We start from the raw sequence: 17557 nt of genomic DNA, 5'->3' as shown, positions 1-17557 counted from the left end.
AACCATCACTGTGTGATGAGGTTATTTAGTTTAACAAACTTTAGTGGATCAGCAAAGGTTTCATTTAGAGTTTCCTGATTAAAATCAGATTTTAATCGGGGCGTCCAGACTTTATGGAGTCTGACGGTTCTCTGACGGAGAATTAAGACGTTTCAGTGGTGTTACTATGTTCTATGTTCTACTAAAAGAGGGATCGGCAGCTCCCAGCTGTCTGCGATTCCACTGCAGACGAAGGAAATCTGAGAATAAAAGTGCCAGTCCGGTGTTTTTCTGCCAGTTTGGCGTGTGGTCTGAGCTCTCAGGTTATTTACTCGTGCTCTCTCGTGCTGTAACGAGCAGCTCTGAAAAAGGCCGACCCCGAGGAAGAGGCGTGCACGCCCTAACGCGATCCGCTTGAGCATCAGTTTAAATGAAAGGAAGAAGGAGCTGTGGCCCTGTTTCTGTTACCCTCTCAGACATTTCATCAGCCGCATTCGGACAGAAACTGCGTTTCTAAGAACGGTCCTCCTTCACTGGAAAAAAATCTAAATCTTACCAAGTATATTTGTCTCATTGAGTATCTCATTACACTTGATATAAGACACAATTGCCTAACAAGTACCAATTCAGCCAGATAAAGGGACTTGTTTTAATACAATACATCTGGAATAATGTTTTTAATGATCTCTAATGATTTTATTGTAAATGTAAAGTGCGTTATAAATAAAATTTATTATTATTATTATTATTAATATCTTGTTAAGTGAAAAAGTCTTTCACTTTTTGAGTCATATTTCACATGAAACAAGCTTTTTTTTTTACATTTGAAGAGGTTTTGAAGCTAATTTCAAGATCACTTTTAACTCAAAAGTCCCAAATATCACATCTAATTTCAAGCAATCTTGACAAGCCGATTTTCACTAGTTCCATTGGCAGATTTTTTGCTTATTTCAAGCAAAAACGTCTTTTAATTGTTGTTTTTTTTTACTTATTTTTGGAGGGGCATTTTTTCCAGTGTTGAGTTTCGTTCTGATAACTGCCCTTCCCCAGCGGAACTGTTTCAGTTTGCATTCCCACATGAGTCGGACCTGATGGGGACTGATGCGGCGCAGCCGTCTGCGACAGCGACGTGTTACTTTAGCGCCACATTCAACAACAAAACAGAACAAAACAAAACCCGGTAAAAGTAAGCAGAGAAGAAAACAGCACCAAGAAGCTAACATGGAGAGCGGGGAGGCCACCGTGTTCATGGTCTGCATGATGGTGATATTAATCATGGCCGATCACATGGGGCGTCTAACATGGAGGCTGGAAGAGCTCACAGAGAGAGTCAGGAGACGCAGGATGGAGCGCAGGCCATACTTCTTGGTTTCATGAAGGAAGGAGAGCAGAGCGCCGCAGACAAAGGAGACCACGTGGAGGTTTAACTTATCAAACACGCCAAGGTTGTGTCCGTGTCATATGAGGAAACATTTCAGCCTGACAACATGACAAGGGGCGGAGCTACCGACCACCAAGGGGCGGAGCTACCAACCACCAAACACCTCCGTCAGATGTGTTCCTATGGAAACCAGAACAGACCCAGCTGAGGAGAAGGAGCTGAAATGGTTACAGGAACTGAGGGCCGTGGTCCCCAGTTCCTGTATGTGCGAATGAGGGAAAAAACGGTCCCGTTCCTGAAAAGGTTACAGGAACTGCAGAAGGTTCTTACAGTGGGAATGAGGCTATTAAGACCTCAGAAAAAAAGGCAGATTATGGCTGTGTTCGAAACCGCCTACTACTCCTACTACTCATACTAACTTTAACTTTTTTTAAGTTCCCGGATGCATACTAGATTCTCCTAAATGTTGGGTATGCATCATGAGGTTACTACTCATACTCAAACTACCCAAGATGCAACGTAACGTGACGTCGCCGATCGTCATTTCCTGTCAAAACGGCAGTTTCAAGCTAGCTACAACGAGGGTAGGTTCACTTCCTGTTTTCAAAACAAAACCACCAATTGTATGGTAATGGCTTTCCCTATGATAAAAGGCAACGGGTATTTTATTTTGTGAAAATAACCGGAAGTGTGTTGCTCACTGCGGCTAGCTTTAGTAGCACTAAATTCTTGGGAACAAAATTGTAAACAGCCGGTATTTTGTCAGGTTTTCAACACGTTGGGGATCTAAACGACTACTTTCTCGCCTGAAAATGTTTCAAATGTTGCTAAAGTTTACAGAGTTTACAGCTTAAGGGAAATCAGCTTCAGGCCGGCTGATTTCGGCTCGGGCAGGAGCGAGATGCATTGTGGGTAAACGCTCTGCATACTGTCTGATCAATGAGTATGTAGTATGTAGTATGTAGTATGCGGTTTCGAACACAGCCTATGTCTTTAAGTCTTGTCCTTGAGATTGAGGAGTCAGATTTCAGGTGGAGTTTTTACGTGTCTCATGTTCATGTGGCGTTCTTCATCTGTTAGAAACAGTCGGCACCAGTTGAACTGAGCTGCACCAAAGACTGTCTCACGGATAATAAACCCCGGAAAGGATCCTGTGGACGAGCCGGTGAGGTTTATCCAACGTCAGCATAAAGCGGCTCATCTTTATCTGTGTGACTTTGGAGGAAAGTATAGAACCAGGCAAAAGTAAGTCCTGAGATTTAAAAACTCTTTTCCAAGAGTGTCCTGTGCAGCAGCTCAGCGGGAACAACAACACACACACACACACTGTACAGAAAACCATATTTATGGAAACGTATAAACAGCAGAGATGAGTTTTTAGGGTTTAATTGGTGCTCAGGAAGACTTCAGTCTTCTCTCCAAGTCTCAGACATTCTGCCTGTAACTTTCAGAAGCTTTTTAAACTTCCAGCTTCATGTTTCCTCGAGTGAAAACTTCCAGGTTTCATTCAGATGAAATCAGCCTTCAATAAGAAGGAGATAACATGAACATTAGTGTGAACGGTTCTATCTGCGGATGGCTCTTTATGATCAGAGTTTACCTTGACAGCAGGTGGGAGCGTTGCTCTCTTCTCTGCAGACACAGCAGGACTCGCTGCCAAACTCCGGTCCTCAAACTGACAGAAATACAAACATTTATCAACATTTTCTGTTCATAAAAGATGAAAAATATTCATCTAATATCAGCTAACATGGTGACAGAACACGTGCACAGAGCGTCATCTTTAAGAATCTGTGGCTGTGTTTGATACCGCATACTACTCCTACTACTCAAACTACTCAAACTCGCATACTAACTTTTCGAGTTAGTATGCGAGTTTGAGTAAGTGAGAAGTTCCCGGATGCATATTAGATTCTCCTAAATGTTGGGTATGCATCATGAGGTTACTACTCATACTCAAACTACCCAAGATGCAACGTAAATGCAACCGATCGTTATTTCCTGTCAAAACGTCAGTTTCAAGCTAGCTACAACGAGGGTATGTTCACTTCCTGTTTTCAAAACAAAAGCACCAATTGTATGGTAATGGCTTTCCCTATGATAAAAGGCAACGGGTATTTTATTTTGTGAGAATAACCAGAAGTGCGTTGCTCACTGCGGCTAGCTTTAGTAGCGCCGAATTCGTGGGAACAATATTGTAAATAGCCGGTATTTTGTCAGGTTTTCAACACGTTGGGGATCTAAACGACTACTTTCTCACCTGAAAATGTTTCAAATGTTGCTAAAGTTTACAGAGTTTAGAGCTTAAGGGAAATCAGCTTCAGGCCGGCTGATTTCGGCTCGGGCAGGAGCGAAATGCATTGTGGGTAAACGCTCTGCATACTGTCTGATCGATGAGTATGCAGTATGTAGTATGCAGTATGTAGTATGTAGTATGTGTATGTAGTATGCAGTATGTAGTATGCAGTATGTAGTATGCAGTATGTAGTATGTGTATGTAGTATGTAGTATGCAGTAAGTAGTATGTAGTATGTGTATGTAGTATGTAGTATGCAGTATGTAGTATGTAGTATGCAGTATGTAGTATGCAGTATGCAGTATGCAGTATGTAGTATGTGTATGTGTATGTAGTATGTAGTATGCAGTATGTAGTATGCAGTACGCAGTATGTAGTATGTAGTATGTGTATGTAGTATGTAGTATGTGTATGTAGTATGTAGTATGTGTATGTAGTATGTAGTATGCAGTATGTAGTATGCAGTATGTGTATGTAGTATGTAGTATGCAGTATGTAGTATGTAGTATGTGTATGTAGTATGTAGTATGTAGTATGTGTATGTAGTATGTAGTATGCAGTATGTAGTATGCAGTATGTAGTATGCAGTATGCAGTATGTAGTATGTAGTATGCAGTATGTAGTATGTGTATGTAGTATGTAGTATGCAGTATGCAGTATGTAAGTATGTAGTATGCAGTATGTAGTATGCAGTATGTGTATGTAGTATGTAGTATGTAGTATGTGTATGTAGTATGTAGTATGCAGTATGTGTATGTAGTATGTAGTATGCAGTATGTAGTATGTAGTGTGCAGTATGTAGTATGCAGTATGTAGTATGTAGTGTGCAGTATGTAGTATGTAGTATGCAGTATGTAGTATGTAGTATGTAGTATGCAGTATGTAGTATGTAGTATGCAGTATGCAGTATGTAGTATGCAGTATGTAGTATGCAGTATGCAGTATGTAGTATGCAGTATGTAGTATGCAGTATGCAGTATGTAGTATGCAGTATGTAGTATGTAGTGTGCAGTATGTAGTATGTAGTATGCAGTATGTAGTATGTACTATGCAGTATGCAGTATGCAGTATGTAGTATGCAGTATGCAGTATGTAGTATGCAGTATGCAGTATGTAGTATGTAGTGTGCAGTATGTAGTATGTAGTGTGCAGTATGTAGTATGTAGTATGCAGTATGTAGTATGTAGTATGCAGTATGCAGTATGCAGTATGTAGTATGCAGCATGTAGTATGCAGTATGTAGTATGTAGTATGCAGTATGCAGTATGTAGTATGCAGTATGCAGTATGTAGTATGCAGTATACAGTATGTAGTATGCAGTATGCAGTATACAGTATGTAGTATGCAGTATGTAGTATGCAGTATGTAGTATGCAGTATGTGTATGTAGTATGCAGTATGTAGTATGTGTATGTAGTATGTAGTATGCAGTAAGTAGTATGTAGTATGTGTATGTAGTATGTAGTATGCAGTATGTAGTATGTAGTATGCAGTATGTAGTATGCAGTATGCAGTATGCAGTATGTAGTATGTGTATGTGTATGTAGTATGTAGTATGCAGTATGTAGTATGTAGTATGTGTATGTAGTATGTAGTATGTGTATGTAGTATGTAGTATGTGTATGTAGTATGTAGTATGTGTATGTAGTATGTAGTATGCAGTATGTAGTATGCAGTATGTGTATGTAGTATGTAGTATGCAGTATGTAGTATGTAGTACGCAGTATGTAGTATGTAGTATGTGTATGTAGTATGTAGTATGTAGTATGTGTATGTAGTATGTAGTATGCAGTATGTAGTATGCAGTATGTAGTATGCAGTATGCAGTATGTACTATGTAGTATGCAGTATGTAGTATGTGTATGTAGTATGTAGTATGCAGTATGCAGTATGTAAGTATGTAGTATGCAGTATGTAGTATGCAGTATGTGTATGTAGTATGTAGTATGTAGTATGTGTATGTAGTATGTAGTATGCAGTATGTGTATGTAGTATGTAGTATGCAGTATGTAGTATGTAGTGTGCAGTATGTAGTATGCAGTATGTAGTATGTAGTGTGCAGTATGTAGTATGTAGTATGCAGTATGTAGTATGTAGTATGTAGTATGTAGTATGCAGTATGTAGTATGTAGTATGCAGTATGCAGTATGTAGTATGCAGTATGTAGTATGCAGTATGCAGTATGCAGTATGCAGTATGTAGTATGCAGTATGTAGTATGCAGTATGCAGTATGTAGTATGTAGTGTGCAGTATGTAGTATGTAGTATGCAGTATGTAGTATGCAGTATGTAGTATGCAGTATGCAGTATGTAGTATGCAGTATGCAGTATGTAGTATGTAGTATGCAGTATGCAGTATGTAGTATGCAGTATGTAGTATGCAGTATGCAGTATGTAGTATGCAGTATGCAGTATGTAGTATGCAGTATGCAGTATGTAGTATGTAGTATGCAGTATGCAGTATGTAGTATGCAGTATGCAGTATGCAGTATGTAGTATGCAGTATGCAGTATGCAGTATGTAGTATGCAGTATGCAGTATAGCCGCTTTCGGACTGTAGGAACCTTTGGCAGTTCTAATAACCTTTTAATCCGCGGGGCCGTTTTCTCCCGTGTTCGGACATACAGGAACTCGGGGCTTTCTCCCTTAGTTCCTATAACTATTTAGCTCCTTCTCCGAGGTCGGGTCTTTTCATGGTTCTATAGAACGAATCTAAGGGAGGTGTGTGGTGGTCGGTAGCTACGCCCCATGTAATTCCATCACGGCTGAAATGTCTCCTCATATGACACAGACACAACCGGCGGGTGTTTAATAAGTTAAACTTACACTGGTCTCATTAGTCTGCAGCGCTCTGCTCTCCTTTTCTCCTTCATGAAATAAAAAAGTATCTCCTGACTCTCTCTGTGAGCTCTTCCAGCCTCGATATTAGACGCCTGATGTGATTGTCCATGATTAATATCACCATCATGCAGACCATAAACACAGTGGCCTCCCCGCTCTCCATATAAGCTTCTTGGTGGTGTTTTTTCTACTCTCCTTACTTTTACCGTTTTGTTTTGTGTTTGAATGTAGCGCTAAACGGCTAACGGCTAACACGTCACTGAAGCAGACGGCTGCGCGTGGCGCATCAGTCCCTATCAGGTCCCGACTCATGTGCGAATGCAGACTGAAACAGTTCCGCTGGGGAAGGATAGTTATCAGAACGAAATTCGAGGAGGGTAGTTCTGATAACTACTTTCTTAGAACTGTCTGTCCGAAAGCGGCTTATGTAGTATGTAGTATGCAGTATGCAGTATGTAGTATGCAGTATGTAGTATGCAGTATGCAGTATGTAGTATGTAGTATGCAGTATGTAGTATGTAGTATGCAGTATGCAGTATGTAGTATGCAGTATGTAGTATGCAGTATGCAGTATGTAGTATGTAGTATGCAGTATGTAGTATGTAGTATGCAGTATGCAGTATGCAGTATGTAGTATGCAGTATGCAGTATGTAGTATGCAGTATGCAGTATGTAGTATGCAGTATGCAGTATGTAGTATGCAGTATGTAGTATGTAGTATGCAGTATGTAGTATGTAGTATGCAGTATGTAGTATGCAGTATGCAGTATGTAGTATGTAGTATGCAGTATGCAGTATGCAGTATGCAGTATGTAGTATGCAGTATGCAGTATGTAGTATGCAGTATGCAGTATGCAGTATGCAGTATGTAGTATGCAGTATGCAGTATGTAGTATGCAGTATGCAGTATGTAGTATGCAGTATGCAGTATGCAGTATGTAGTATGCAGTATGCAGTATGTAGTATGCAGTATGCAGTATGTAGTATGCAGTATGCAGTATGTAGTATGCAGTATGCAGTATGTAGTATGTAGTATGCAGTATGCAGTATCCAGTATGCAGTATGTAGTATGCAGTATGCAGTATGCAGTATGCAGTATGCAGTATGTAGTATGCAGTAGGCAGTATGTAGTATGCAGTATGTAGTATGCAGTATGCAGTATGTAGTATGCAGTATGCAGTATGTAGTATGTAGTATGCAGTATGCAGTATGTAGTATGCAGTATGCAGTATGTAGTATGTAGTATGCAGTATGCAGTATGCAGTATGTAGTATGTAGTATGTAGTATGCAGTATGCAGTATGCAGTATGTAGTATGTAGTATGTAGTATGCAGTATGCAGTATGTAGTATGCAGTATGCAGTATGTAGTATGTAGTATGCAGTATGCAGTATGCAGTATGTAGTATGTAGTATGTAGTATGCAGTATGCAGTATGCGGTTTCGAACACAGCCTGCTCGCCACGGCTCAACAGACAGCTCCACATTTACGGCGTTCTCACCCGGCGGTCTGCGGCTGTTGACTCTATGAATGTGACTCGTTTGGCGGCCGCTCCGTCCCTCTCTTGTGTCCTCTGTTTCCTGAGTTTGGGCAGCGGTGCCTGGTGGTCAGAATGAGGAGAAAACGTTCACCCACCTCTGCAGAAGCTGCAGTAACTCAGTCCTTCATCATATCTATCATTTTTAGCACAGACTATACGTTCCAGCCCCATATGAGCAGGAGCCGACACGGAGCTCTGAATGCTGATAAAACACTTTCCCGTTGCACTAAAATCCAGATGTTAGCAGGTGTTAGTGGGTTTTACTGTCAGCTGGAGGCTCCCTGAGACCCAGAACAGGTTCAACTGAGTGGAAGTGATGCATCAGGAGAAAAGGATCTCATATTCTTTACTTTGATCAGCTCTGGCTGCTTTAAAATCCCCCCACAGATAAACCTGATCTGATTTTGATTTAATTTCTCAACATTCTGACTAGGGCTGGGCAACGATTACAATTTTTAATCTAATTAATCACATGATTTCCCTGATTAATCACGATTAATCGCATTTGTACGCAAAATCCCAAAATGAATCCAAAAGTAGTGTATAGCTTTTAGCATTTAGTTTTATTTTAAATGTGCTGCCATATGAATGAAAGTGGCCCTGTGCTGCATGTCGTTCCCCCTCTCTCTGCCCCCTGCTTCCTGTCTCTCTCAACTTTCCATTAAAGGCACAAAAGCACCCAAAATTGTTAAAATGTTTTTTTTTTTTAAATAAAACCTGCGTTAATGCGCGATAAAATATTTATCAACGTTAAATAATTAACGAATTAACGCGATAATAACGAGTTAACTCGCCCAGCCCTTTTTCTGACACATAACCCTTTCAGACATGTTGATGCTGCATGAATGAATGAAATCCATGTGTGCAGATCATCTCCTCCTGCCTTTGGTGCTGAGCTCATATTTACTGTAGAAACACCAGCAGCGTCCGCCTTCTCCACCGGTGTCTCTCTGATGCTCCTCAGCGGTGTCTCGGCTGGATCCTCTGCCGCCTTCTCCTCTGGGATAAATGCAGCCTCGTCAGCAGCCATGATGGAGCCTGCTGATGGGAGATAAGTGAGCTTCCACCTCAGAGTCACTTCTATGCTGCCAGAAGGAAGTCCAGAGTGATCGGCCAACTCAAACACACCTGCAGGAACCAAACAGTTGGACTCAATCAGCTGGAGCAGTGATGCTCACTATTTTTTCACCAGAGCCACATTGGCAGCAAAATCAAGGTTAGAGCCACTTTTACCACAACATACTAAAGTCCCCTTTTGCAAATATGCATTTCTACATATAAAACATCCCACAAAAACAGAAACAACACAGCCGATACATTTTCAATTCAGAGCACATTTACCTTAATACTGGGATGAGTGGAAGCTGGCGTGCATGTGCTCGACTTTCTTCATGTTGTATTTGTAGTTTGTTGTTGTAATCATAGTGAGACATTCAGGATGAGCATGGTTTTTTGTGCTGGTTTTTGCCCTTTTTTAATTTAAAACCGATCCATTGTGCCTGCATCTCGCGCTGGCTAAAGGAGCTAGCGTGCTCTGCGGTCAAGTATGAAGTGGTTTAAGCGGGCTGCGTTGCCAGGTTTAACGGTTCCCCCTTTAGGAAACACCATTAAACCTTAATTAATACTTAATAAAAAATACTTAATACTACAAAAACGCAAACTTAATAAAAATACTTAATACTGTGCAGTTTTCGCTGTGTGTTATTTGAATAAAATGCATTGTTATTGTTACCATATTGTTATAAGCTACTATGCGAGTGCGAGTCGCTAATTAAAGCTTGAGGAGCCGCACAATGAGTATCTCTGCTCCAGAGAAAGCAGCTGACGGATCATGTGATCGTTTCTGGGAACACGTGTTATCGCTGATTCACAGAAGAGGTTTTCATCTCTTTTTATGAGCTTCAAATGTGGTGTAATCTTACATAAAACACTCTGAGATTCAGACCTGAATGATGCTGAAGTTTTTAAGCTGAACATAGGTAACCCTGGTAACCCTGGTAACCCTGGTAACCCTCACCTGAGATGACCTGCTCAGAGGCCAGAGACAGCAGAGGCACTCGGGCCTTCCCCAGGTACGCGTCCATCTGCTCCTCTTTGGCGTCGAACACGTAGAGCTGAAGCTCCTCGCACCTCAGGTACCGGTCCAGATCTGCGTCCATCAGGACGGAGTAGGACTTGAGGTCGTGGAACTCGGGGTCGCAGCGATCGTGGACGGTGGCGGTGGGACAGTCGGGGAAGCTGAAGAACTTGTAGACGACGTAGGGACTGGGCTGCGGGGAGCTCCTGGACTGAAGGTCCGTGCAGCGGCGGACGGTGATGAGGAGCTCGTTCCAGCTGCTGCTGGTGGGCTGGAGACGATGATGTCACACGCACAGAAGAGAAAACAGCTGTTCAGTTACTGTCAGCTGTTCAGTTACTGTCAGTTACTGTCAGCTGTTCATTTACTGTCAGCTGTTCAGTTACTGTCAGTTACTGTCAGCTGTTCATTTACTGTCAGCTGTTCAGTTACTGTCAGTTACTGTCAGCTGTTCAGTTACTGTCAGCTGTTCAGTTACTGTCAGTTACTGTCAGCTGTTCATTTACTGTCAGTTACTGTCAGTTACTGTCAGCTGTTCAGTTACTGTCAGTTACTGTCAGCTGTTCATTTACTGTCAGCTGTTCAGTTACTGTCAGTTACTGTCAGCTGTTCAGTTACTGTCAGCTGTTCAGTTACTGTCAGTTACTGTCAGCTGTTCATTTACTGTCAGTTACTGTCAGCTGTTCAGTTACTGTCAGTTACTGTCAGCTGTTCAGTTACTGTCAGCTGTTCAGTTACTGTCAGTTACTGTCAGCTGTTCAGTTACTGTCAGTTACTGTCAGCTGTTCAGTTACTGTCAGTTACTGTCAGCTGTTCAGTTACTGTCAGTTACTGTCAGCTGTTCAGTTACTGTCAGCTGTTCAGTTACTGTCAGCTGTTCAGTTACTGTCAGCTGGTCAGTTACTGTCAGTTACTGTCAGTTACTGTTAGCTGTTTAGTTACTGTCATTTACTGTCAGTTACTGTCAGCTGTTCAGTTACTGTCAGTTACTGTCAGCTGTTCAGTTACTGTCAATTACTGTCAGTTACTGTCAGCTGTTCAGTTACTGTCAGTTACTGTCAGTTACTGTCAGCTGTTCAGTTACTGTCAGCTGTTCAGTTACTGTCAGCTGTTCAGTTACTGTCAGCTGTTCAGTTACTGTCAGCTGTTCAGTTACTGTCAGTTACTGTCAGCTGTTCAGTTACTGTCATTTACTGTCAGTTACTGTCAGCTGTTCAGTTACTGTCAGTTACTGTCAGCTGTTCAGTTACTGTCATTTACTGTCAGTTACTGTCAGCTGTTCAGTTACTGTCAGTTACTGTCAGTTACTGTTAGCTGTTCAGTTACTGTCATTTACTGTCAGTTACTGTCAGCTGTTCAGTTACTGTCAGTTACTGTCAGTTACTGTCAGCTGTTCAGTTACTGTCAATTACTGTCAGTTACTGTCAGCTGTTCAGTTACTGTCAGTTACTGTCAGTTACTGTCAGCTGTTCAGTTACTGTCAGTTACTGTCAGTTACTGTCAGCTGTTCAGTTACTGTCAGCTGTTCAGTTACTGTCAGTTACTGTCAGTTACTGTCAGCTGTTCAGTTACTGTCATTTACTGTCAGTTACTGTCAGCTGTTCAGTTACTGTCAGTTACTGTCAGCTGTTCAGTTACTGTCAGTTACTGTCAGCTGTTCAGTTACTGTCAGTTACTGTCAGTTACTGTCAGTTACTGTCAGCTGTTCAGTTACTGTCAGTTACTGTCAGTTACTGTCAGCTGTTCAGTTACTGTCAGTTACTGTCAGCTGTTCAGTTACTGTCAGTTACTGTCAGCTGTTCAGTTACTGTCAGTTACTGTCAGTTACTGTCAGCTGTTCAGTTACTGTCAGTTACTGTCAGCTGTTCAGTTACTGTCAGTTACTGTCAGTTACTGTCAGCTGTTCAGTTACTGTCAGCTGTTCAGTTACTGTCAGCTGTTCAGTTACTGTCATTTACTGTCAGTTACTGTCAGCTGTTCAGTTACTGTCAGTTACTGTCAGTTACTGTCAGTTACTGTCAGCTGTTCAGTTACTGTCAGTTACTGTCAGTTACTGTCAGCTGTTCAGTTACTGTCAGTTACTGTCAGCTGTTCAGTTACTGTCAGCTGTTCAGTTACTGTCAGCTGTTCAGTTACTGTCATTTACTGTCAGTTACTGTCAGCTGTTCAGTTACTGTCAGTTACTGTCAGCTGTTCAGTTACTGTCAGCTGTTCAGTTACTGTCAGTTACTGTCATTTACTGTCAGTTACTGTCAGCTGTTCAGTTACTGTCATTTACTGTCAGTTACTGTCAGCTGTTCAGTTACTGTCAGTTACTGTCAGCTGTTCAGTTACTGTCATTTACTGTCAGTTACTGTCAGCTGTTCAGTTACTGTCAGTTACTGTCAGCTGTTCAGTTACTGTCATTTACTGTCAGTTACTGACAGCTGTTCAGTTACTGTCAGTTACTGTCAGCTGTTCAGTTACTGTCAGTTACTGTCAGTTACTGTCAGCTGTTCAGTTACTGTCATTTACTGTCAGTTACTGACAGCTGTTCAGTTACTGTCAGTTACTGTCAGCTGTTCAGTTACTGTCAGTTACTGTCAGTTACTGTCAGCTGTTCAGTTACTGTCAGTTACTGTCAGCTGTTCAGTTACTGTCAGCTGTTCAGTTACTGTCAGTTACTGTCAGCTGTTCAGTTACTGTCAGCAGTTCAGTTACTGTCAGTTACTGTCAGTTACTGTCAGCTGTTCAGTTACTGTCAGTTACTGTCAGCTGTTCAGTTACTGTCAGTTACTGTCAGTTACTGTCAGCTGTTCAGTTACTGTCAGCTGTTCAGTTACTGTCAGTTACTGTCAGCTGTTCAGTTACTGTCAGTTACTGTCAGTTACTGTCAGCTGTTCAGTTACTGTCAGTTACTGTCACCTGTTTTAAACGTCACACTTTATAATATCGTTTTTTAAACGCCGCTTCCACATCACAGAGAGCTGCAGGCAGAGATGGGGACTCGAGTCGTCTCGAGTCGCTGTTTTGATGACTTGTGACTTGACTTGACAGAAAATAAAAGACTTGAGACTCGATTCGGACTTGGAAGTTAAAGACTCGGCACTTGTCTTGACTTGAGACACGATGACTTGAATGACTTGAGAGTTATTCAGGTCATGTTTTCAGTTTGAATATAAAATTAATAAATTAATCTAAAAAATAACATGGATTACCCGGTAGGAGCGCAAGCTGAGAATGGCGTCATGATTGGATCCCTACCCTGTCAGTCAGCCATGCCCTCTCTACATACCTTAGTGTTTATTGGAGAGAATAAACTCATATCAGATATGCATCAACATGTCAGCGGGACCGAGAGTCGTTGTCTTCGGCTTTTATAATCACCATTTTGACGGCAAAAGACGAACAGCTCAGTGCAAGACATGCGGCATCAACATCTCAGACAGCCAGATGACAACTTCCAACTTTGTTCGTCATTTGAAGATCCATTCTGACCAGTAAGTGCTTGTTAAATTAGCTAATATTATCCTGTTAGCCTAGCCGGTAGTTAGCTAACGTTAGCTTGATATGATACGGGGTGGACAGGTTGGACAGGTTGGCCAATGATGTTTACTGACAGTTAGTTATATCTTTGTGTTTTCACTATTAAGATCAGATTCTGCAGGTAAAATAGCAATAATAAGGTGACTTTACCAAGAAAAAATTACTTGGGACTTGAAAGCTAAGACTTGAGACTTGCACATGTGTGACTTGAGCCCCTCTCTGGCTGCAGGTGTGTCTAACCCGCCTGGGACGTACCTGTGTGTGCTCGCTGAGGGCAGCGTGGACGAAGCCCTCCGCCTTCCTCTTCTCTCGGTACCGTCGCAGCGTCTCCGTCACGGGGACCCTCAGCCTCAGCCAGAAATCCACGGAGCCGAAGGACCGCACCTCCTCACGTGTCCCTGACAGCCAGAGGGTGCTCGTGTTATACGGGAGAACGCCATTCAGAGCAGGTCACCAGCTTCCCGTGACCTTCGCTGCTCGGCCACATAAAGCCACGCAGCCACATCCTCTGATTAATGGAAATTCTGTTGCTGTTCCATGAAACATATTCATTATTTTTTACATATTATATGTGCTGCTGCTGGTAAATATGAGTTATTTCTTCATCATTTTGAATGTCTTTTAATCTTTTTGTACCTGTACAGAGAGCTCAGCTAACTGGTTCTGATTCTGGTTCTGGGTCTGATTCTGGGTCTGATTCTGGTTCTGGTTCTGAAGCGACATTTGTGTGCTTTCACCTGTCGTCATTTTGTTCACCTTCCGGCTCCGTTCCACTCCTCACAGTGAACGATGGCGACCGAGAGAGAAAGACTGTTGTTGGAGTTGGAGCTTGTTGATTTTGAAATTAGGGCTGGGCAACGATTAAAATGTTTAATCTAATTAATCACATGATTTCCCTGATTAATCGCATTTGTACGCAGAATCCAAAGATGAATCCAAAAGTAGTGTATAGCTTTTAGCATTTAGCTTTATTTTAAATGTGCTGCCATATGAATGAAAGTGCCATAACATTTGTTGTGCAAACACACTTTTAACATCAGCATCTTTCTGTAGTTTTTATGTAGAAGCCTCGCTCCACTGTCTGTTTCCTTGAATGACTTGCTGCTATCAGTTGTGTGTTTTGCCTTTAAGTGATATTTTAGACTGGAACTACTACGCTGAGAAGACAATTCAACTTGGCTGTAAATGCAGAAGTTTTTTTTAAATTTATTTTGAAATACGTGCTTTTATGTTGAAACGAGTAAAACAGGAAGGAGCGCCGGTTAGCTCCGTGAGCTTCACACCTGTAGCGGTGATGTTTCCTGCTAGTTTATTTTTATTTTATCAGACGGGTTAAGCCAAAAATCAAACTTCTTATCTGCCCAGCTGACATGTATAAATATGGGGCGACCGTGGCAATAACCAGAAGGTTGGCAGGTTCGATTCCCACTCTCGCCACTCAAAAAAAAATAAAAATTGGTGGAACTGACAGCTGGAGGGATGTCAGTTCACCTCCTTGTGACGGACGAGGTGCCCATGAGCAAGGCACCGTGCCCCCCATACTCCCCGGGCTCTGAGTGTGTGACCCTGTGCATATGTGTGTCAACAGGTGCCAACCTGGAAAGCAGCGGACAAATTTCGTGTGTATGCATGTACAGCGTGTTATTTCACTTTATTACAAATAACTTAATTTCTGAACTTATTTATTTTGGTTTCTTTGTATGCATCGATTACTTGGGTTGTTACCGACATCTGGTGAAAATTTCATGTCAATAGCACCTCTAGAAATATATTTACTGAGAAAAATGGTGCCGTGCTCAATACTTATTTCACCCGCTGTATGCATGACCAATAAATCGGCGGGGCACGATCGTCTCCCATCTCAGAGGATAAAAGGAATCCTCCTCACATGAAAGGATCTCAGAGTTTTAGAGTTTTCCATTTGACACACAACCATCTGCACAGTTGGACTGATGATGTGGACACACCGAGACCCTCAAATCTGAAGCTTGAGTTTCAAAACTTAATCACATTTTAACTTCTGATTCTATCTATTGTTCTTATCTCTTTCTTTTCTGTTTAAAATTTAAATCATGCTTTTTATTTTTACTGTTTTAATGTATCTGTAAAGCACTTTGAATCGCCTTGTTGTTGAATTGTGCTGCACAGATAAACTTGCCTTGCCTGTGTTTGTGTTGGGTCGGATGGGACTCACCAACCAGCGGGACGCTGCCGTGGAGCTTCCCGTCCTGCTCCAGCAGCCGCTGCAGCCGCAGCTGTCCCCTCGCCAGTGTCCTCCACTCCAGGCCCGAGGCCTGATGCAGCTCCACCGTAACCGAGCACCTGTGCAGGTAGTCCAGGAAGCGGTCGTCCATGCTCACTGTGTACCTGGAGGTGAAGCCATATTTGGGACTGTGGCCCATCACCACCGGGGTAGAGTGAGGCTCGAACAGGTAGAAGGAGTAAGTGCAGAAGGTGGATGGTTCGGCGTCACCCATTGCCTGCAGGGCGGGTGGAGACAACGTGGCGCCGACTATCTGAAGCTCCAGGAGGTTTTCTCCACGTTCCAGGTGAAAAGTTTCTTCAAACTTATCCGCCTCGTCTTCACCCGCGGGGTCGGGTTTGAAGACGTAGGTCTTGGTGCTGTAGGCGACGTCTCTGAACTGAGCTGTGCGGCAGAACCGGAGACGGCTTCAGTCCACAAATATCAAAAACAGGAGCAAAGAAATAACTGGAAAAGTGAAAGGTCGCCATTCTGTCAGGTAACTGGCGTTCTGGTGTCTGTCTGAGGTGGCAGAGCAGTTAAAACCGCAGATAATGAACACATTACTGCCTCCGATCTCAGCTGAGGGACCTCCTTATCTGAAACCACAGCTACACTGGGAACTTAAAGGGATAGTTCGCCTCTTTTGACATGAAGCTGTATGACATCCCATATCAGCAACATCATTTCTGAACATCTTCTTACCCCCTGCTGCGTCCTGTTTGCTGCTCGGTCTGCACAGCAGGCAGTGATACGAAGGGAGAGAAAATAGGGCCAAGAGATTGTGAGGTCTGACTTTTTCCTGGAGAACCATTTTGTGATGCAAATGTATTACTCTGTTGAACGCATATTGTTCTGAGAAGCAAAACGCTTTATTTTTTAAACCCCAGCCAACTAGCCGGACTACCTTCATCAACACCAAAACGAGGCTGGAACTCTGCTCACAGGACGCAGCAGGGGGTAAGAAGATGTTCAGAAATGATGCTGCTGATATGGGATGTCATACAGCTTCATGTCAAAAGAGGCGAACTATCCCTTTAACGTCAGGGGAATCTAGGGGAGGACTTTAGCTCTGAGTCTTCTGCATTTCCACTGAGGTCTGAGGAACAGGGGGCCAACCTGCCGCTGTGTCACACATTTCCGAGGGTTCGGGGTGTTTTTAGAGTTTAAATGTGTTCACAAACAGAAAAAAAACCTCAAGTTCAAAGATTTTACAAGCTGTGGTGAAGATCAAACCTGAGATACGTGAGACAGAAAAGGTGGAATCAAATGTTCAGCACTTCAGCCTCTGCTTTACATTTCCTGGCCTGGGCTACGCAGACATTTCCAGGTAATCTCACTTCCTGGTTGAATTCTGAATGCAGTATTTGTTGTTGTTGATTTACTGAACACGCTGAGGCAGCAGGATTAAAGTCAGATCTGTTTGTGTCTTAATGATGAGGCTGTGACATTAGTAACGTAACAGACGTGTCTGAGTTTTGGATGAATACCTTCCAGTCTGCTGATTTTTGCCGCCCTGGCGTCCAGCACCTGAGCCTGACGCTCCAGCTTCTGCTCGTACTCCACCTTGTTGCTCTTCATCTTCTCCAGCACAGCTTCCAGCTCAGCCTGAAACACCAGAAATCAGACCGATCTGTGATCCCGTTTCAGGGAGTGAGCAGAAACTAAAGCTTCTGTT

At 42.5% G+C, this 17557-nt stretch overlaps 1 protein-coding gene across 1 annotated transcript in view; it reads right to left on the bottom strand.

Annotated features, from left to right (window-relative positions):
• rpgrip1l (RPGRIP1 like) overlaps positions 1–17557 on the bottom strand; it is a 46975-nt gene that overhangs the window by 12346 nt on the left and 17072 nt on the right. Inside the window, exons 14-20 of the mRNA XM_075470727.1 lie at positions 17370–17487; positions 15832–16284; positions 13893–14035; positions 10053–10383; positions 8943–9163; positions 7997–8095; positions 2961–3035 (exon numbers count right to left, since the gene is read on the bottom strand). Coding sequence (XP_075326842.1) covers positions 2961–3035; positions 7997–8095; positions 8943–9163; positions 10053–10383; positions 13893–14035; positions 15832–16284; positions 17370–17487 — 1440 coding nt within the window. The remainder of the gene's footprint in view (positions 1–2960; positions 3036–7996; positions 8096–8942; positions 9164–10052; positions 10384–13892; positions 14036–15831; positions 16285–17369; positions 17488–17557) is intronic.

This window comes from Odontesthes bonariensis, chromosome 7, assembly GCF_027942865.1.
Source record: "Odontesthes bonariensis isolate fOdoBon6 chromosome 7, fOdoBon6.hap1, whole genome shotgun sequence".
In the NCBI taxonomy this organism is placed as follows: Eukaryota; Metazoa; Chordata; class Actinopteri; order Atheriniformes; family Atherinopsidae; genus Odontesthes; species Odontesthes bonariensis.
Note: the sequence above shows the minus strand (reverse complement) of the source record. Positions and strands in the feature narration are given on the sequence as shown.